The sequence below is a fragment of the Eschrichtius robustus genome, chromosome 7 (assembly GCF_028021215.1).
Source record: "Eschrichtius robustus isolate mEscRob2 chromosome 7, mEscRob2.pri, whole genome shotgun sequence".
Classification (NCBI taxonomy): Eukaryota; Metazoa; Chordata; class Mammalia; order Artiodactyla; family Eschrichtiidae; genus Eschrichtius; species Eschrichtius robustus.
Window position 1 is genome coordinate 87,213,445 of NC_090830.1, and position 21,128 is coordinate 87,234,572.

Here is a 21,128-nt window from a genome sequence, read left to right on the forward strand (position 1 = left end):
TTGAGGAGAGTGAGATAGCACCTGTTAAACATTTCTTCTTATACTTGGTAATCCTGGTGCTAAATACTGGAGAAAATACATCTCTGTGCCCATCTGGCCTGAAAAAGGAACAAACTGAGGGTTTGGGTATAGGCATGTAGTCTGGTTGAGGGACTAGGCCATCCCTGGAGATGTGCATAAACCCTTGACTGTCTGAGGGTCTTCTAGTTAGGAGTGACTGCTGGAGCAAGTTATTTCCTTATAAGGAGTCAACTGCAAGGTTAAATGATATACACAGAGTAAAGAGTTTCCTGGGCAGTGCTTAAAAATAAATATCTTAGGAAATATTCAAAGAATATGAGGCTTTATGTACATTTCTAGAAATATTGCAGAAGTGAAAGATGGCTCAATGAATTTTCTTTATTGGGAAATATTTCAGTAGGTTATTTTTAAGATTTTGCATCTTGATTTTTTTATTGTTTAGATTTAGAAGATGCTAGTTATGAATACTTTTTTGCCAACTTTTTTGCTATATCAAATTATTAAAGCTTATATTTTTTGAACCTGAGAATTATATTTTTGTGAATTAATAACTTTTTTTTCCCTCTCTTTTAAAAAATCAGTTGAAGACAGGAGTGAATGTTCAAAACATGCTTCTGGAAACAACTTGATTTCACCAGATACAGATTACAGAGCTGGTTCTTCATTTGAACTCTCTCCATCTGATAGCTCTGATGGAACGTACATGTGGGATGAAGAGGGCTTGGAGCCCATTGGAAATGTCCACCCAGTTGGGAGCTATGAGTCCTCTGAGATGAACAGCATAGTATGTATGGATTTATATACCATTTTAGAACATTTTGTTTACTTTGCTATAGAGAGACTTGGGATATTGATTGGATTTTTTAAGTTTATGAACTAACTCTCCTAGTTTGAGAAATGGGAATTCATATCTCTTAAGGGCCTACAAAACATCTGGTCTTAATACATAAGCATATATTTGTATCATATAGCACGAGTTAAATATGTTCTCATACACACATATTCATAATATAGTTGACCCTTGAATAACATGGGTTCGAACTATGAGGGTCCACTTATATGTGAATCTTTTTCAATAGTAAAAATACTACAATACTACACAGTCTGTGGTTGGTTGAATTTGCGGATGCAGAAATGCGGGTATGGAGGAACAGCGTATATATAGAGTGCCGATTGTAAGTTAAACGTGGATTTTCGACTGTGCGGAGGGTCAGCACCTCTAACCCCATGTTGTTCAAAGGTCAGCTGTATGTAAATAAATACACACACATATATTCATATGGACACACTGTACTGTTCAGGTTAAGCTAGGCTAGTGGTTCTCAGTAGAGGAGGGGAAGGCAATGTCTGGAGACATTTTTGGTTGTTACATTGAGGGATGCTGCTGGCAACTAATGGGTAGACACTGGGATGCTGCTTAACATCCTGTAATGCACAGGATAGCACCCACAACAACGATGTATCCAGCCCAAGATGTAAATAGTGCTGCTGATGAGAAATCCTGGGCTAAGCTGTTCTGAGGTAACATTCTCAGTGCCAACTCTCAGTGACTTAACACAATAAAAGTTTATTTTTTACTCTTAAAATGTCTATTGTAGGTCTGGACAACTCTCTAGGGCAACTGTCTTCAGTGTTCTAAGCTGCTTTGATCTTGGGGCTTCACCATGGCCTTTTGAGACCCTTTGTCACTCTGGTAACAAGGATCTCACACATGCCGATACTGCCAGAGGGTCTCACACATGCAGTTACTGCTGTGGCCTGCAGATGGCATATGGCACTTTTACTCACAACATACTGACCAGTACTAATCTTGTGTACTGAGTGGGCAGGAAGTGTAATTTTCTTGTGTGCCTGGTAGGCAAGGGCACCAGATATGGATGAGCACTAGAGGACCTACCATATATTTATACATGCATATTTTAAGAAAAATTGCAAGTAATGTGGATTATATGCCATGTGAGTAAAGTATAGTTGGTGTAATTAAAGTTATTCCCTGTAGTTACTGAGTATATAAAATCAGTTTTCCAGTAGTTGTATGGGAAAATTGGTAGTCTTTGTGGATATATTAAATTCCAGGTAGACTTCAGGTGATGTAATTTTCACAGGTTTATTCATATAAACCTGTGACTTGGAAAAAAGTAAACGTTGTTACCAGAGGCTTGTTAAATTGCACAGACACGGAGAGGACATGTACTTAATTTAGAGGCAGCATCTCTTATTTCGTTAGATAAAGGAAGTTCAGAAAAGATTACAGTTTAGGGCCTTATGTGCTCTCTTACTAGGACTTTTAAAGCGAATATGATTGAAGTTGAAATGACCATTGTGTCCAGTAGATGGCAGCAGTCAGCCACCTAGTACCTGACATTTTTCAGACAGTTCACTGTTCTTGTAACATAAATGATGAAATAGCCTCTGGAAGAGTTCAGTACACATCTGAATTGACCATTAGTCTCTAAGATCCATGAATTTCCTCCTTGATCATTTGGCTTGTGTATATGGGATGGGAGACTACAAAAGTGTTCATTCTGTGCTTTGGAACGGAATGGTGTTTGTGTGTTCTCTTCGGATCTAAGAGGAAGGTAGTCTGAGAAAGGATGGAGAATTGATGGTAAAATTTGAAAAGAGTGTTTAAGATCTACTGTGATAGTGGATTTACCATTTATGCTCTAAAATTGTATCAACTGTTTGCTTTTTCTATTTTAAATTAATTTTGTTACATGTGTACCTGTTTAGAATTGTTTCCTTGGTGAAGTGGACTTCCAGTCATTGTTTAGTGATCCTCTCTAACCCTCATATGCTTTTTGTCTTAAGGCCTCTTTTTTTTCAGAATTAGTATATTTTACCAGTTTTATTTATATGTTTTCTATCCTTTCACTATCAGCTCTTTTGATATATAACAAATAGGTTATTATTTTTTAAAAAATACAATCTGTCTTTTGCTTTTAACTGGTGAGTTTGGTCCTTTATGTTTGCATTTATTGATATACTTGGAATTAACTCTGTTATCTTATATTTTTATTTAAATTATCTCACTTTTTCTGTTTCTTCTTTCTCCTTTTTCTAAAATAGTATATCTAACTTACCCAGAAAGAACTTCAGTCTGTTCTCATTTTCCTTTGTCTCTCCATTGCCTCCTTTGTCTCACCAAAGACATTTCCTAATCTTGTGTCCTTCCCCACAAGCACCACTATGGTTGTTCTTTACAACAGTGCTCATTTCGGTCCAGGTTGAGGTTAGGAGCCTTCACTAGAATGTGAGTCAGCTGTGTCCACAACTAACAGTTTAGTTCAAATCCATTGTTTAGTTTAGCTGATTTTCTCTTTGAAGAAAGCAGTGTGTTGATGCAGTCTGGTGCAAGCTCCTTATCTTGTCATAGGTCCTAACAGTTTGTAGACGGACTACTTTGCATAGCACTTGTCTAGAATCTAGGCTATTTTTTTTTCTTTTTTGCTTAAATATTGACAGTGGTTTGTTGAGGTATAATTTAAATACAATAAAATGTACAAGTCTTTTGCATATAGCATAGGGAATTTTGAAAATGTGTGTACTTGTTTAACAATCATCCGCATTTATGACATAGAATATTTCCTGCACACCAGAATATTTCTTGTGCTCTTCAGTCATTCTGTTACCCCACCCCAGGAGCAACCACTGTTCTGATTTCTATTGCTGTAGCTTAGTTTTGCCTTTTCCTGAATTCAATATGAGTAAAATTATAGACATATGTTGTTTATATCTGGCTTCTTCCAATAAATGTTATATGCATATTTGTTAGTTGTTGTTTGCTCATTCTTCTTGTTACATAATAATCCATTGTGTGAATATATTATAATTTATTTTATTCTGCTGTTGATTGACATTTAGATTGTATCTGGTTTTGGGCTACTGCTTCTGCTGTGAAGATTTTGCAGCATGTTTTTTGGTGAACATTTATGCATTTCTGTTCACAAAATATGCAGGAGAGGAATCGCTGGATTATAGGGTATACTTATGTCTATAGCTTTAGATGCTTTCAGTTTTCCTAAGTGGTTGTATCAGTTTAAACTCTCACTAGTAGTAAATAAGCATTCCAGAAATTCCACTTTCTAGTTTATACTTTATGTTGTCTGTTTTTTTTGCATTTTTGCTATTCTGGTGGGGGTATAGTAGTATTGCATTGAGATTTTTGTCCTGTGGTTTGTGGTAACTACTTGTTTGCCATTAGTATATACTCTTCTGTGAAGTGCCTTCTGTTGGGGTCTATGTATTTTTTCTTAATTGGTTTGTAAAAATCGTTTATATATTTTGGATATAAATTTTATATATATACACACACATATACACATATGTGTATACATTTTTATATATATGGATTGCTTTAAAAACCTTTTAATAGTGTCTTTTGATGAATAGAATTTAACAATTTAACATTTTTCCTTTATTATTAGCACTTTTTGCACTGTGAGAATTTTTTGTCTACTCTAAAGTTATGAAGGTATATTCCAATGTTTATTTTTAAAAGCTTTGTTTTTTAACCTTTCCTATTAAGGTCTACAAGCCATCTCGGAATTATTTTTGTGCATGATATGAGGTAGAGGTCAAGATTAATTTTTTTTCTTTTTTTGGAAAAGTCATATTTTTCCTACTCTACTGCAGGGTTTTCTTTGTCGTAAGTCAGTAACTGTATCTATGTATTTCTTGCCTCTCTTTTAGTTCATTGGTCTCTTTGTTTATCCTTGTGTCAGTGCTACACTGCTTTAATTGTTGTAGCTTTAAAATAAGTATTGACGTCTGGTAGTGTAAGTCTTCTAGTTTTGTTCTTTTCCAAGGTTTCCCTAGTTGGCTTTTTGTAATCTATTTAAATGTTAGAATGAGTTTGTCAGTTTCTGCAAAGAACCTATAGGGATTTTGAATGGGATTGCATTGAATTTATAGATCAGTCTGGGGAGAAATAACGTATTTACTATAGTGAGTCTTCTACTTTATGGGTGTGGTCTGTTCCTCCATTTATTTGGGACTTTAAGAAATATTTATTGCTAATATTTTGTACTTTTCTGTAAAATTTTATATATATTTGCATTATTTTTAGATATTTGATTTGGTTGCTATAAATGGTACCACTTTAAAAATTTTATTTCCTGAGTTTTTTATATATAAAAATACTTGATTTTTATATTTTGACCTGTTTTTTCAGTGACCTTGGTAAATCCACTTACTAGTTTTGATAATTTGCCTGTGAATGTTTTTGGAGTTTCTACATATATTATACAATGATACCATTTGCAAAGGCTTAACATCCCTCCTAAATCCCCCTCCCACCCCACCCTTTATTGCACTGGTTAGAACCTCCAACATAATGTTGAATTGAAATGGTGATAGAATTTTAGGAAAATTTTAATAGCTCACCATTAATATTTGTGTGTATGCATATGTGTGTGTGTGGGGGGGATTGTAGATATTTTTCATCAGATTAAAGAAGTTCCCTTTTACTTTATTTGCTGGATTTTTGTTGTGAGTGAATGTTAATTTTTTTATCAAACACTTTCTCTACATCTATTGAAATGATTAAATTATTATTGTTATTTCTGTTAGTGTGGTAGATTGCATTTCTTTTTTTTTTTTGGGCCGTGCTGTGCCACTTGCAGGGTCTTAGTTCCCCGACCGGGGACTGAGCCCGTGCCCCCTGCAGTGGAAGTGTGGAGTCCTAACCACTGGACTGCCAGGGAATTCCCTAGATTGTATTTATTGATTTTCAAATATTAAACCACCTTTCCATCCCTGGAATAGATTTACTTGGCACTTGAGTGTGATGTACTATCCTCTTATAATAAATGTTGTTAACTTGATTTCCTAATATTGAATATGTATTTATGTTCATTTGTTTTTGCATTTATGTTCATGAGCAAGATCGCTTTGTAATTTTCCTCTTTTTTTGCGGGGGAGGGGGTATTCTTGTGTTCTGGTATCAGGGTTATGTTGGCTTTATAAATGGGTTGAAAAGTGTTACTTTTTTTTTTTTCCCTTTGAAGAGTTTATGTACAATTCATGTGGCTTCTTCCTTAAATGTTTAAAAGAATTCACCAATGAAACCTTTTGGACCTGGAGTTTTCTTTGTGAAAAGAACTTTAAGAACAGATTTAATTTTTAAAATAGATGTTGGCCCATTAAGGTTTATATATATATTTCTTCTTGTGTTGGTTTTGAGAACTTGTCCATTTCATCTAAGATGTCATTTGTTGGTGAAGGTTGTTCAGGATTATCTTATTTTTTTTTAAACATCCTTATGGTCTTGTAGTGATGTTCACTTTTTCATTCCTGATTCCTGATTCCTGCTAATTCATTCATTAGCACCCTAGTAGCAAATATAAAAATGAGTTTCTTCTAATGTGTCTTACTTTAAAACAATGATTTCTAAACCATGTTGTATAGGCCATCTTTTTTTTTTAACCTTTAATGCATTTGTCTATCTGTGGATAATACATGATATCGTTTTGTATGTCTGTTTTACAACTTATATAAGTGATACATGATGTTCTGTGATTTTTTTCTTTTTACTCAGTTTTATGTCTTTGCGGTACATGTGTATTTATATTATAGGTCTATTTCATTTATTTTTACTACTGTATAATATTTAAATATACCATTTTTTTGCTCTCTGTTCCTCTGCTAATGGACAGTCAAGTTATTCCTCACTAGTAATATCAAGACAGTGCAGCAGTGAACATTCTTACTCATGTTTCTTTGATCATATACGTCAGGATTTCTCTAGGATATAAACCTAGGGATAGCATTACTGAATCAGAGGATCTATGGATATTCAGCTTTACCAGATGCTGCCAAATATCTTCCTAAAATGGTTCTACTAATTTATACTTTGCAGCAGTGAATGAAAATTTCTCTTGCTCCTTATCTTAGCCCACTTGCTATTATCTGACTTTAAAATTTTAGCCAGTCTGTTGAGTGTGAAATGATACTCATTTTAATTTGCATCTACATCACTATTAATTTTATAATTTTTTCATATATTTACTGGTTGTTTGGTTTCCTTTTCTGTGTATTACTTATTTACTGATTTTTCTACTGAGTTGTTTGTCTTTTTCTTCTTGATAAGAAAAAGTTTCTTGTGTGGTCTGAATTTAATTCTTGTTAAATGTGTCACAAATATCTTCTCTCAGCCATTGGCTTCTAACTTTTTTTTTTTAATTAATAATTTAATTATTTATTTTTGGCTGTGTTGGGTCTCGTTTCTGTGCGAGGGCTTTCTCTAGTTGCGGCAAGCGGGGGCCACTCTTCATCGCGGTGCGCGGGCCTCTCACTATCACGGCCTCTCTTGTTGCGGAGCACAGGCTCCAGACGCACAGGCTCAGTAGTTGTGGCTCACGGGCCCAGTTGCTCCGCGGCATGTGGGATCTTCCCAGACCAGGGCTCGAACCCGTGTCCCCTGCATTGGCAGGCAGACTCTCAACCACTGCGCCACCAGGGAAGCCCCTTCTAACTTTTTTTGTTGTCTTTACCATGTATAGTTTTAAATTTTCATGTAATTAAATTTAGTAATGTTTTTCTTTATGGTTTTTACTGTGTGTGTGTGTGTGTGTGTATGTATGATAAAGACAAAAGCCAGGGCTCTGAGACAAGCTAGATTAAAAATCCCATCACTGTCATGTACTAGTTGTATATCTTTGGATTCTGTTCCTTTTTTTTTTTTTTTTTTTTTAATAAAATGGAGATAATAACAGTACATATCTCCAGGGCTGATATTAGGAAGTACATGCCTGAATGTTTTAACAGCCATGTGATAATGGTTGTTGAGTATTTTGAGTATCATCTCGGACTACCCCCTGGAATTGCAGTGAACCTTAAGTAAGGTCATACATATAAAATCCTTAATGCCAGGGAAATAGCAAGAGCTCAACAAATGTTAGCTATTTATTATTTTTCTGTTGTCTTCATTTGTTTACATTTAAGACTTTAATCCATCTGAAGTTGGTATGAGGCATAATAATTTACCCTCAGTAATATTCTTTCATAATATACTTGCTGTGCAAAAAAGACTTAACATAGCAGGCCTGAGATTGCCTATCCTTAGCTGGCCCTTTGCTGGTAAACAGTTCCCTTACTGTGATACGAAACTTTCCCTAAGTGATAAAGAGTGGTTCACTGTGCCTCAACTGTGCATGTGGTTTATTCTGTGTACCTGCTTTCCTTCTGGGGTTCTGGAGTTTTGGTGTGTCCTAGGCAGAGGGTGCCCATGTCACCAGCCCTCAATAAAAACAACCGAATTTCTTAGGAACGTCTGTAATAGACAACACTTTTCACGTGTTGTTACAACTTGTTGCTGGAGGAATTAAGCATACGCTGCGATTCCACTGGGAGAGGACTCTTGAAAGCTTATACTTCGTTTCTTCAACATCGTCCCATGTGCCTTCGTTTCTTCAACTTCGTCCCATGTGCCTTTTCCTTTTTTTATTTTGTTTCGTGTCTTTGTGCTGGAACAAATCTTAGCTGTGAATATCTATGACTGCTGAGTCCTGTGAGTCCTTCTTGTGAACCATCTAACCTGGGAGTGGTCTTGAGGACTCTGACATAGGTACTGATTAGAAGTTATCTTTGTTTGCTGCAGTAAGTATATTTTTAATTTATCATCTTTTATATTTTTATAATAATCCTTTGAAGTAGCTATGGACCAGTTACTAACTCTTGCTTCAGATTTGGATGAGTTTAGATGCATTGAGTGAACTGATATTGATAGGTTGGGAACTAGCTTGCTGACTGTTGTACTCTCAGTCCTGTATTCTTGTTTTTCAGCCTTATATCTACTCAGGATAACTGAGCATTTTAAAACTCAGGAAACTTTCAGTCGACATTTAACTTTTTTGAACATGAAATACAGCATTTTTTTTTGTTAGTAAATATTGTCCGAATCATATTGTATGTGAACAATTAGAGGCAAAAACATTTTCCACTGTTGTACACCGAATCACAACCCTCTTTGCTGTGGTGCTGTGACCAATATAAGAGCTCTCATTGCAGAGGAATTGAATTACAATGTCACAATGACTGATTTCCTAACACTGATATATTTAGGGATTGATAATTTTAAATCATCACATGGAGTGCTTTTATTTTTGGAAGGATTTTTATGGAAGGCTAAAGAAGTGGTTGAACCAGATTTTCCCTGAAAGTGTCTAGCTTTATTTTTCTATTTTATCAGCCTTGACTTATGTTCACGTAGTAGGCAGGTTTAACCTTATCATTTAAATAGAACGTGTTTTACTTTGAAATGTAGATTCAAATTCTTGCTTGAATGCTTTTGACACATCAGTAAGTAGTTATGCCTCATGATGCTAACACATTTTATTACAAATTTTTTTACCTGTGTTTTACTAAGGGAACAGCTGGCTAGATTTGGGTTTCTACCTTCGTGGCTGATGTTGCTAGACTTTATTGAGACTTAAATGTATGCTGAATATCATAATATTCTTAGCAGTAATTTACGTGGGAATAGGACTCTCATAGGTTTTTTTGCACTGAATTTTGGAATTTCCTGTGGTCTAGAAATGTAGCAGAGGAATACTAGAATATCAAATTTGGTTTTTATTTTTCATATTTAGTTTTATTTGGCTTTAATTTGTTTCCTGTTTCTTTGGGGTATATTTACAGGGACCAGCAAGCTACAGCCTTGAGGCTGCCCACCCATTTTTGTAAGTAAATTTACGTATATGTAAAGTTTAATTTACACGTAGTCTGTGGCTGCTTTCTGCTACTGTGGCAGTATTGAGTAGTTAACAACAGAGACTATTGCACACAAACCTAAATATTTACTATCTGGGCTTTGAGAAGACGTTTGCTGACCCCTACATTAGAACACTGCAGATAATTTTAAAGATTCAGAAATTAACTTTTTAAACCAAATAAAAATCTATGGAAAATTTTTAGGCATTTAGTTTTCTCTTTGTTGTTATTGCTACGCCGTTCTTCCTCTGACCCCCAGTGGAAGGTATCCATCAATCCATTTAACATATTTGAGTGACCATCATGTACAGAGCACTGAGGATACAGTGATCAAGACAGCTGTAGGATCTGTTTTTGTCCTTATATTCTATTAAGGCAAATGTAGTTGAAATATTTAGCTAACTCATTAATTATCTTCAATCGATAAGTGGAGAAAGTGCTACAAAGGAGAATTACAAAGTGTGAAAGTGTATTATTGGAAAACCTGGTCTGGTGTCAGTGTAAGGTAAGGCTTTTTCAGGAAATGATGTTTAGGCTTAGTTGGCCCAGGGATACAGTAGGTAAAAAGGGTATGTGTAATTGGAACAATGTCAGGTGTTTTAGTAAACGGGATATGGAAATGCCTTGAAGTAGGAAGGGATCATGGAGTGTTTGCGGAAATATGAGAAGGCCAGTATGGCCTGAGCACTGACACAGAGGGGAGGAGTGGCAGGAGAGAGGAGGCTATTAGTATCGAGCTTTTATGGAGCACAAAGGGTTTGAATCTTTATCCTAAAAACTGAAGGGGAGCTGTTGGAGGATTTTAAGCTGGAAAGGGACATAATTTGATTCACATTTTAAAAACGCTCTGTATAAAGATTGAATTAGGGGGCTTCCCTGGTGGCGCAGTGGTTAAGAATCCATCTGCCAATGCAGGGGACACGGGTTCGAGCCCTGGTCCGGGAAGGTCCCACATGCCACGGAGCACCTGGGCCCATGCGCCGCAGCTGCTGGGCCTGTGCTCTGGAGCCCGCAGACTGCAACTGCTGAGCCCACATGCCGCAACTGCTGAGGCCTGTGTGCCTGGAGCCCGTGCTCCACAACAGGAGAGGCCACTGCAATGGGAGGCCCGCGCACCGCAACAAAGAGTAGCCACAACTAGAGAGAGCCCACACACAGCCAAAAATATAAATAAATAAATAGAAAAAAAAATTGAGTTAGAAGAGAGAGAGAAAGTATGCTGGAAGCTGTCACTCAAGTGAGGGGTGGTAGTGGCTTGGGCTAAAGTGACGGCAGAGTGAAGATGTAGTGGGGTCAGCAATCTTGAAAACGGGTTTAGACGGTACAGCTGATGAAATTCAGTTACTCATTGACGGTAGGGGAGAAAAGTGTCACCTCCTCCTGTTTAGAAGTTATGATTAGTACTGTTGCTCTCATTCATTCTGCCAGAATCATCCTAAATTGTCAGTTTGACTTGTTATTTTCCTGATGATTTTCCCATTCCTTATAATGTCAAACGTAAACCCTTGACTGGCTCTCCATGGTCTGTTCTCACTTTATACAGGTCTGTCTAGTTGCTTTTAATCTCCAGTTCCTACTACATGTCTTGAATATAGTTGATATTTCTCTCTCTCATCACTCTTTTAGGTTTCTGGCACTAAATAAAGACTCAATATATACTTGTTGAAATGGGTGCCATGATGACATGCCATTTAATTCAAAATAAATGGAAACCCTTAAACTAAATATAATGTTTAATATTATTCAGTATTTTTCCATACACATTGTGACATAACCTATTTACAAAGTAAGTTTCTAAGGTACCACGTGTCATAATAGCAAGTTGCAAGTAACTAAAAATGTGACATTAGCATAGGTGTGATAGTGGAGGGACAGCTTACAGAAAGTTGAGACTGTCCTAATATAGGTAAATGAAAATCTCAAACTGATATTAATATTTTCAGTATGCTCTGATATAGAATACAGAACTTGAATGCATAGAAGGGATCTAATCCAACTCATTTAACTATTTTACAGATAAGGGGAAGGAATGAGATGAGGAAACTAAATTTTTCTTAATTTCCTTTTTTTTAGCTAGACTAGTGAATCTCCCATGTCCATTTAATTACTAGCATAGCTTCTTTTTTGGCCTGTTAATGTAACTTTTAGGTTTAAAAACAAAGTTTAAATTTATCACACATGGTTGTTGTGACCCTTTAAACATAATACTTCACTCTATATTGTTTCTTGTAGATTAAATCTGTTTAATATGAAGTTCAATTCAGTAATTATTGAGCTTCTGGTACATCTCAGGCACACTGTTAAGTGCTGAAGTTACTGAATATGCATAAGGCTGTCTTTGTCCTTTATGAATTCAAAATCTAGTATGATAGGCAAATATAAATAGATAATCATAGTATAATTTTTAAGTGATATCATGCATGCTGTGTTAGCACGTGCATGATATACTAAGAGGAAGTGACATCTGAGTTGAGTTTTGAAAAATGGATACAAAGTTGACCAACTGGTCAAGGAAAAGGGAGGGTGAGCATTTTAGGCATAAAGAATAGCATGTACAGTGACCTGGAGAGATCACAAAATCGTGATGTATGAGAGGAATATCTGCACACTAATAGTATAAAGTGTGAAGTAGAGAGTAATTAGAGATGAAGCTGTGGAATTAATAAAGTGGAAAGGAAGAAAAATCTTGTATCTCAAATCAGAAAGACAAGTGATGTTTACAAATCAGATTTTAGAATAAGACAGATATAATTTAAATATTATATCAATATCTATATTTCAGATCTTTATACACACTTCCTGTCTATGTACTGGAACCATGAGTAGAGTATTTTTTTCTGAGCATTTTTTCTTTTTTCATAAAAATGGAATTATTGGACTGTCTAAACTCCTTCTGGGTCAAAGCCTGTGTTTCAGAGAAAAAGTTAGTGAATTTAAAAGTAGTTTGTCTTATGGTTACCAAGGGAGAAAAGGTGGGGGAGGGGTAAATTGGGAGATTGGGATTGACATATGTACACTACTATATGTAAAATAACTAATAAAAACCTACTGTATAGCACAGGGAACTTTAGTCGATACTCTGTAATAACCTATATGGGAAACGAATCGAAAAAAGAGTGGATATATGTATATGTATAACTGATTCACTTTGCTGTACAGCAGAAACTAACACAACATTATAAATCAACTATACTCCAATAAAAATGAATTAAAAAAATAAAAGTAGTTTGTTAAAAAAAAAAAAGAGTAATTAGTTCACTACCAAGTCCCTTTTACCTAGCATAGGACCTGGCATAGAGTAGATGCATAGTTAGTAATATTTATGAAGAAAATACTGAATTCTGTGAGTTGGATCAGATAGTTATTAAAACTAGTTATGGTTAATGAGGATACTGAGACTGAGGAGTTAAATGCCTTTTATGAATTTTAGGAGTTGTTGAAGTTGCTGTTCTAACCTAAATGATTAGTCACTTCAGAACTGTTAATTTGTACCCCCATAGGAAACACCTTTATCAATGAAAGTAAGGTGTTTATATAGAATTCCTTTGCCTTTAGTCTTGCAGACTCCGTTCATTTCCACAGTTACTTTGGACAGTGCTTTATTCCCCTCACCTCCTTCAGTGAGGTTGTTTCATAAACTTGAAAAAAAAAAAGCATGATTAAGATTTACTCTTTGTGCTATAAAGATCATTGAATTTTGACAAATGCTTAATGTCTTGTATCATAAAGAATAGTTTCACCATCCAGAAAATGTCCCCTATATTTTATGTTTATCCCTCCCTGCAGTGAACCCCTTGCAAACACTAATGTATAGACCATCTCTATAATTTTGTCTTTTTAAGAATGTCATATAATTGAAATCATACAGCACATAGCTTTTTCATATTGGTTTCTTTCATTTAGCAATATGAATTTAAGATACATCTGGGCCTTTCTGTGGCTTGCTACCTCATTTCTTTTTATTGATGAATAATATTGCATTGTACCACAGTTTGTTTATCCATTCAGCTATCAAAGGACATGTTGGTTGCTTCATTTTTGGCCATTATGAATAAAGCTGCTATAAATATTCACATGCAGATATTTATGTGGACATGTGTTTTCAACTCATTTGGGAAAATACCAAAGAGTGCAAATGCTCAATCACGTGGTGAAACTGTTTAGCCTTATAAGAAACTGCCAAACTGTTTTGCAAAGTAGCTGTACCATTTTGCATTTCCACTGGCAGTGAGTGAGAGTTCTAGGTCCTCTGTGTCCTCACCAGCAATTGGTATTGTCAGTGCTTTGTGGTTTAGGCATTCTAATAGGTGTATAGTGGTATCCTGTTATTGTTTTATATTTATAATTCCCTAATGACAAATGATGTTGAGTATCTTTTCATATGCTTGTCATCTGTATATCTTTAAGTGTCAGTTTGGATCTTTTGCCCATTTTAAAATTCATTTCTTACTGTTGAGTTTTAAGAGTTCTTTGTATATTTTGGATATGTCTTTTATCAGATGAGTGTTTTGCATGTGTTTCCCAGCCTGTGCCTTGTCTTTTCATTCTCTTAAAAGTGTCCTTCACACATATACACTACCAAATGTAAAATAGATAGCTAGTGGGAAGCAGCCACATAGCACAGGGAGATCAGCTTGGTGCTTTGTGTCCACCTAGAGGGGTGAGATAGGGAGAGTGGGAGGGAGACGCAAGAGGAAGAGATATGGGGATACACGTATATGTATAGCTGATTCACTTTGTTATAAAGCAGAAACTAACACACCATTGTAAAGCAATTATACTCCAATAAAGATGTTAAAAAAAAAAGTGTCCTTTACAGACCAAACATTTTAATAAATTCCAACTTAATTTTTTCTTTCACAGATCAAGGCCATGGAGTTTTTCTACTTTGTTTACTTCAAGAAGTTTTATAGTATTGTATTTTACATTTTGGTCTGTGATCCATATTGAGTTAATTTTTGTGTAACACCTATGTTTGAGTTAATTTTTTTGCATAAACTTTTGTCTAAGAATTCCAGCACTATTTGTTGAGAAGACTATCTTTCTGCATTAAGTTGCTGTTGCTCTTTTGTCAGAATGAGTTGAGTGTATTTTGTGGGTCTCCTTTTGAGCTCTCTGTTCTTTTTTGTTGATCTACATGTCTGTTCTTTTGCCAGTCACATTCTGTCTTGATTACTGTCTTATGTCTTATAGTAAGTCTTGTGTTATATAACGAAGAATTCAGCTGGCTTTTGTTCCTAGTTCCTGCGTGGGAGCCTCTACATCTTTGGAATTTCCCAAATGATAGGAGTGTTTTTGTTCACTGTGGGCCCTAATAGTTTATGCTAACAGGGCAACTCAGGGTCAGGGTAGGCCATGCAAGAAAAACCAAACATGTGATTCGAGGGTTGGGGTGTTGAGCCTTCTGCTATTAGTCTGATCTCTGGGGAGCAAGGGAAGTGGGCTGGGCATTGAGTTCAGTCATGTGGCCAATGATTCAACCATGCATGCTTTCGTAATGAAACTACTATAAAAACTCTGGACACTGAATCTCAGGTGAACATCCCTAGTTAACCATACTCTCTGCATATGTTGCTTATCCGTGTGCCAAGGAGGTGACCTGTTCTGACTCCATGGGGAGAGAACACAGAGGCTTCGCGTTTGGGACCATCTTAAACTTTGCCCTGTGTGTCTCTTCTTTTGGTTTGTCATGATTTATACCATTTTGGCTATAATACAGCTTATCATAAACTATATTGCTTTCCTGAGTTCTGTGAGTTGTTCTAGTGAATAACCTGAGGGAGTCATGGGAACCTCTGCATTTGTAGGCAGTTAGTAGGACATAACAGGGCCTGGGAACGCCTGAGCTTTTTTGGCCAGTGGTGTCTGAATTAATGTCAGTCTTGTGGAAGACTGTGCCCTTAACCTGTGAAGTTTGTCCTAACTCTGGATCATTAGTGTCAAAAGTCCTTGTAGTTGGTGTCAGAAAAAGTGGAATATGCTAGATAACCCTGCCTCACTGAAGCATGTGGGAAGAGAAAGGATGAAAGGCCTGGGGATGAAGAAATTTTGATTCTTGGATGGCTATCTAGTCACTCATGATATGAAACTGCAGCTGTGCTGTGATCCATTACTAAAGGCAAAAGTTGTGGAATAGAATTTAGAAATGGTGGGAGACACAATCCCCAATGAGGTGGCTCACAGGTTACAGAAGGAAATGCAGAATAATAAGAAACAAACTAAATATATAATGTGTTGGCTACTGTTACTTGTAATAGCTAAAGTGAAAGTAATATAGAGTGCTGGGGCTGATCCTGATGCGGGGCCTAGCTTAGATTTCAGTCAGTCTGATCTACAACCAATAGCTTTAAAGCCACCCCTAATGGGAGAGATTATTCTAGGACAAAAGGCAGTACTGTTATGAACTCTGGTTACCAGGAAGGTGGTCCAGTTAGGGAGAGGGAAAAACCAAGAAACTATTGAAACCAGGGGTTATAGTGCCAAGGAGTAGTCTTATTTTGTGGACCTGTGTCATCAACTTCCTGAAGAACTTTTAGTAAAATGGATTGTGAGAGTGACTAATTTAGGGGTAGTATCTTTGGTTTTGACTGCTACAGAGTGGAAGAGAATGTTGGGTTGATATAGGACCCACAGCTCACTGTAGAACAATCACAGATGGCTGTCCATAGTAGGTTACCTGAGGGAGTGGGTAGCCTGGTGGACTGGATAAAACTTGCTGTAAAGTCAGTTTATCTGAGAAGAGAGACTGTGTTTCTTCTATAAATGCCAAGTGGAACACCACAGATGAAGAGTCTGTGCACTTCATAGCAAGCCATGCTGGACTGACTTGATGATGACTGGGTTATTTATCTACTGAATATGCCCCATAATCAGGTCATGGTAACTCTTGTGATTAAGAGGGCCCCTTTTACATGGGCACCTCATGAAACAATACTGTTGTAAAACCCAGCAGCTGAGAAATGTTATTAGATTTGTTGTCTCAGTTTCCCTTATCGATGTTAAAGATGAAAAAAAAAGTCATTAACAAGAAAAGGGAGGAAAACAGAAGGGGAGAGCCAAGGGATTCGTCCCATCAGGGGTCGATGTTTATGAGAAATGGAGTGAATATATTGGACATTGATGAGGTTAAGACAAAGGTGTTAATGCAGCAGTGTTGAAGATTGAGTGTACCAATGGGAGCTAATGCTTGTTCTACAACTTTAAAGGGACCTCAACAATACCACTCCATTTATCCCAGTTTGGAGGAATTTTAAAAGCTTAAAGGCAAAGATAAAATTGAGAAACCTGACCTGGAATCACCTGGGGCAATGGTCTGCTAGATTAGTCAAAATGAATATTGACAGAAGGGATAGGGTCCCTTGGCTCTTAACTCTTCCCCTCTGGGGACCTAAGGCCTTATGTATGTGAGTGGGTAAAATGGTCACCAGGTGTAGAAGAGACCTTTCTGGGACTCCTTGACACAGACCCCATGTACTTTGGTATCAAAGCATGTTGATGAACATGTCTTAACTGGGGCCACTTTTAGACTGAGAGAAAATAGTAATGCATTGGTTGATGGGATTAAGATGAAAGTTCAAGTGAAAGTTTAAACAGGCTTTATGTGAAGTAGTTGGTCTTCTTAGCTGAATGTTTTATGGAAAAGGATATTATGCCCTATCTAGTATTGTGAAGCAAAACTGGTGAAATTTTAATAAAGGCTACTGTTAGGAATGCAAAGTTGATGGGATTACTGTCCTATGAAGGTCTGAGAATAATATTGTAATTTTCTGTAAGATGTTATGGAAAAACCCGAACGAACTTTTTGGCCAACCCAATAATTCCACCACCAACAATATAATTCTTGAAAACAGCTTGAGGATTTTCTTTCTTTCTTTCTTTCTTTTTTTTCTATTTGAAGTAGTTTCTTTCTGAATGGTTATTCCATGAACTTGATACACAGGTTTGTGTATATTATTTTTCTTTTGATTTTTAGGGATTTGTTTAAGCATTATTTGCGATAGTAGAATATTGGAAATAACACAAACACCCAAATAACATTCATATTACATAAGAATAGCATATTATAGAGGATAAGGCAGGGGAAGGAGTATGAAAATACAGATATTTGTTTAAAAGTTTTAAATTAATTTTTTATTACATTTTTTTTTAGAAAAAGTAAGCAAATATGAATATATTTACCACCCCTCAGCTTCTAAACATATATATTATGCTTTTGCTATTACAACTAGTTCTTTAATAAATAGCCTTGTCTTTTTGTATTTTGGGGATAGATATATAGAATGGTGATATTGGATCAAAGGTTAGATGTACAATTAATTTTCTTAGAAATTTGAGCAATATTTTTTAATTTTCAAAAGCTGTTTTTTATTCTTGAGTGAAATTTCATTCAACATAAAATTAACCATTTTAAAGCAGACATTTCAGTGGCATTTTGTGTATTTGCAATATTGTGCAACCACTACCTCTGCCTAGTTCCAAAACATTTCATCACCCCTAAGTAAACTTTGTACTCATTTAAGTAGTTACTCTCCATTCACCCCTCCCCAGCCTCTGGAAACCATCAATCTGCTCTCTGTCTGTATGAATTTACCTATTTTGGATATTTCATATGTGGAATCATACAACATGCAACCTTTTGTGCCCAGATCTTTTACTTACCATAATGTTTTTGTGGTTCTTCCACATTTTTGTAGCATGTATCAGGAGTCCATTCCTTTTTAAAGCTGAATAATTGTCCATCATATGTACATTCCATTCATCCATTAATGGACATAGGACATATGGGCAGTTTCTACCTTTTTGCTGTTGTGAATAGTGCTGCTATGAACATTCCTGTACACGTGTTTGTTTGAGTACCTGCTTTAAATTTTTGAGGTGTATATACCTTGGAGTGAAATTGCTGGATTATGTAGTAATTCTGTGTTTAACTTTTTGAGTAGCTGCTTAACTGTTGTTTTTTTTTTTTTCAATTGCAGCTGAATCATTTTACATTCCCACCAGCAATGTATAAGTCTTCCAGTTTTTCTACATACTTGATGACACTTGTTTACCATTGTTTTTTTTTTTTATAGTCAACCTACTGGATATTAAGTGGTATTCCATTGTGGTTTTGATTTACATTTCCCAAATGAATAATAATGTTGAGCATCTTTTCATGTGCTTGTTGGATATTTGTATATCTTCTTCAGATAAAGTCTATGTAAGTCCTTTGCCCATTTAAAAAATTGGATTATTTGTGGTTTTATGTATCTTGGATACTAGAGTCTTATTAGATATGATTTGCAAATATTTTCTTTCTTTCTGTAGGTTGTCTTTTCACTTTATTGATAATGTCATTTGATGTACAAAAGTTTTTAATTTTGATGAATCTAATTTAATTTTTTCTTTTATTACTTCTGCTTTTGATGTCATACCTAAGAATTTATTGCCAAATGCAAAGTCATGAAGATTCAGGGTCTTTTGTGTTTCCACACAAATTTTAGAATTATTTCTTCTAGTTCTATGAAAAGCGCCATTGCTATTTTGATAGGGGTTGCATTCAATCTGTAGATTGCCTTGGGTAGTATGATTATTTTAACAATATTAATTCTTCCAGTCTATGAGGACATATATCTTTCCATTCGTTTGTGTCATCTTCAATTTCTTTCATCATTGTCTTATAGTTTTCAGAGTAAAAGTCTTATTCCTATGTATTTTATTCTATTTGATGCAGTTGTAAATGGGATTGTTTTCTTAATTTCTCTTTCTGATAGTTTGTTGTTAGTGTATAGAAATGCAGCAGATTTCTGTATATTAGTTTTATTTCCTGACACTTCAATGAATTCATTTATTCTGTTCTTTGGTGGTGTCCTTAGAATTTTCTATATATAGTATCATGTCATCTGCAAACAGTGACAGTTTTAGTTCTTACTTTCTAATTTGATTTCCATTTATTATTTCTTTTTCTTGTCTGATTGCTGTGTCTAGGACTTCTAGTACTATGTTGAATAAAAGTGGCAAGAGTGGGCATCTTTGTCTTGTTCCTGATCATAGAGGAAATGCTTTCAGCTTTTCACTACTGAGTATGATATAAGCTTTAGGCTTATCATATATGGCCTTTATTATATTCTCTCTATACCCACTTTCTGGAGAGTTTTTATCATAAATGGATGTTGAATTTTCTCAAAAGCTTTTTCTGTATCTATTGAGATGACCATATGGTTTTTATTCTTCAATTTGTTAATGTGTTGTATCACACTGATTGATTTGCAGATATTGAACCATCTTTGCATCCCTGGGATAAATCCCACTTGATCAAGGTGTATGATCCTTTTAATGTATTGTTGAATTTGGTTTGCTAGTGTTTTGTTGAGGATGTTTTCTTGTATTGCTATAAATTTCCTCCTAGAACTGCTTTTGCTGCATTCCATAGATTTTGGAGCATTGTGTTTCCATTTTCATTTGTCTCCAGGTTTTTTTTTTTCTTTCTTCTTTGATTTCTTCTGTGATCCAGTGTTTGTTTAGTAGCATATTCTTTAGCTTCCACATGTTTGTTTCTTTTTCAGGTTTTTTTCTTGTAGTTGATTTCTAGTTGTCATAATGTTGTGCTGGGAAAAATGCTTGATGTGACTTCAGTTTTCTTAAATTTGAGACTAGTTTTGTGGCCTAGTATATGATCTATCCTGGAGAATGTGTTATGTGCACTTGAAAAAAATGTGTATTTTGCTGTTTTGGATGGAATATCCTGTAGATAGCTATTAAGTTCAATGAGTCTAACACGTTCTTTAAGGCCAGTGTTTCCTTATTGATTTCCTGTCTGGATGATCTGTCTGTTGATGCAAGTGGGGTTTTAAAGTCCTCTACTATTATTGGGTTACTGTCAATTTCTCCTTTTGTGTTTGTTAATACTTATTTTATGTATTTAGGAGTTTTTCTCTTAAATTGTTATACTTTCACCTCCAGAATTTTTATTTTTCATTGCTTTATATTCTTTATCTTCACTGATATTCTGTACTTGGTTAGATGTACTTTGCCTGAGGTTTGAGCATATTTAAGATAGTTGATTTAAAGCCTTTGTCTATTAAGTTCAGTGCTTGGGCTTCCTCAGGGATCATTTCTGTTAATTTTTGTTTTTTTTCTGTGACTGGATGATACTTTCTTTGCATGTCCCTAAGGTTTTGTTGAAAACTAGTCATTTTAAATATTTTAATATAGCAACACTGGAAATCATATCCCTCATCTTCCTTAGGGTTTGTTTTTGTTACTTTTTTAGGCTATAGCTGTTTTTTTTTAAATTTATTTTTAGCTGCGCTGGGTCTCAATTGCAGCATGCAGGATCTTTGTTGTGGCATGCGGACTCTTAGTTGCGGCATGTGGGCTTCTTAGTTGCGGAATGTGAACTCTTAGCTGCGGCATGC

General features: G+C 35.6%; 1 protein-coding gene across 2 annotated transcripts in view; it reads left to right on the plus strand.

Annotated features, from left to right (window-relative positions):
* Positions 1-21,128, plus strand: part of CCSER2 (coiled-coil serine rich protein 2) — a 150,125-nt gene that overhangs the window by 37,828 nt on the left and 91,169 nt on the right. For both annotated transcript variants that reach the window (XM_068548000.1, XM_068548001.1), the window contains exon 3: positions 603-805. In XM_068548000.1, coding sequence (XP_068404101.1) covers positions 603-805 — 203 coding nt within the window. The remainder of the gene's footprint in view (positions 1-602; positions 806-21,128) is intronic.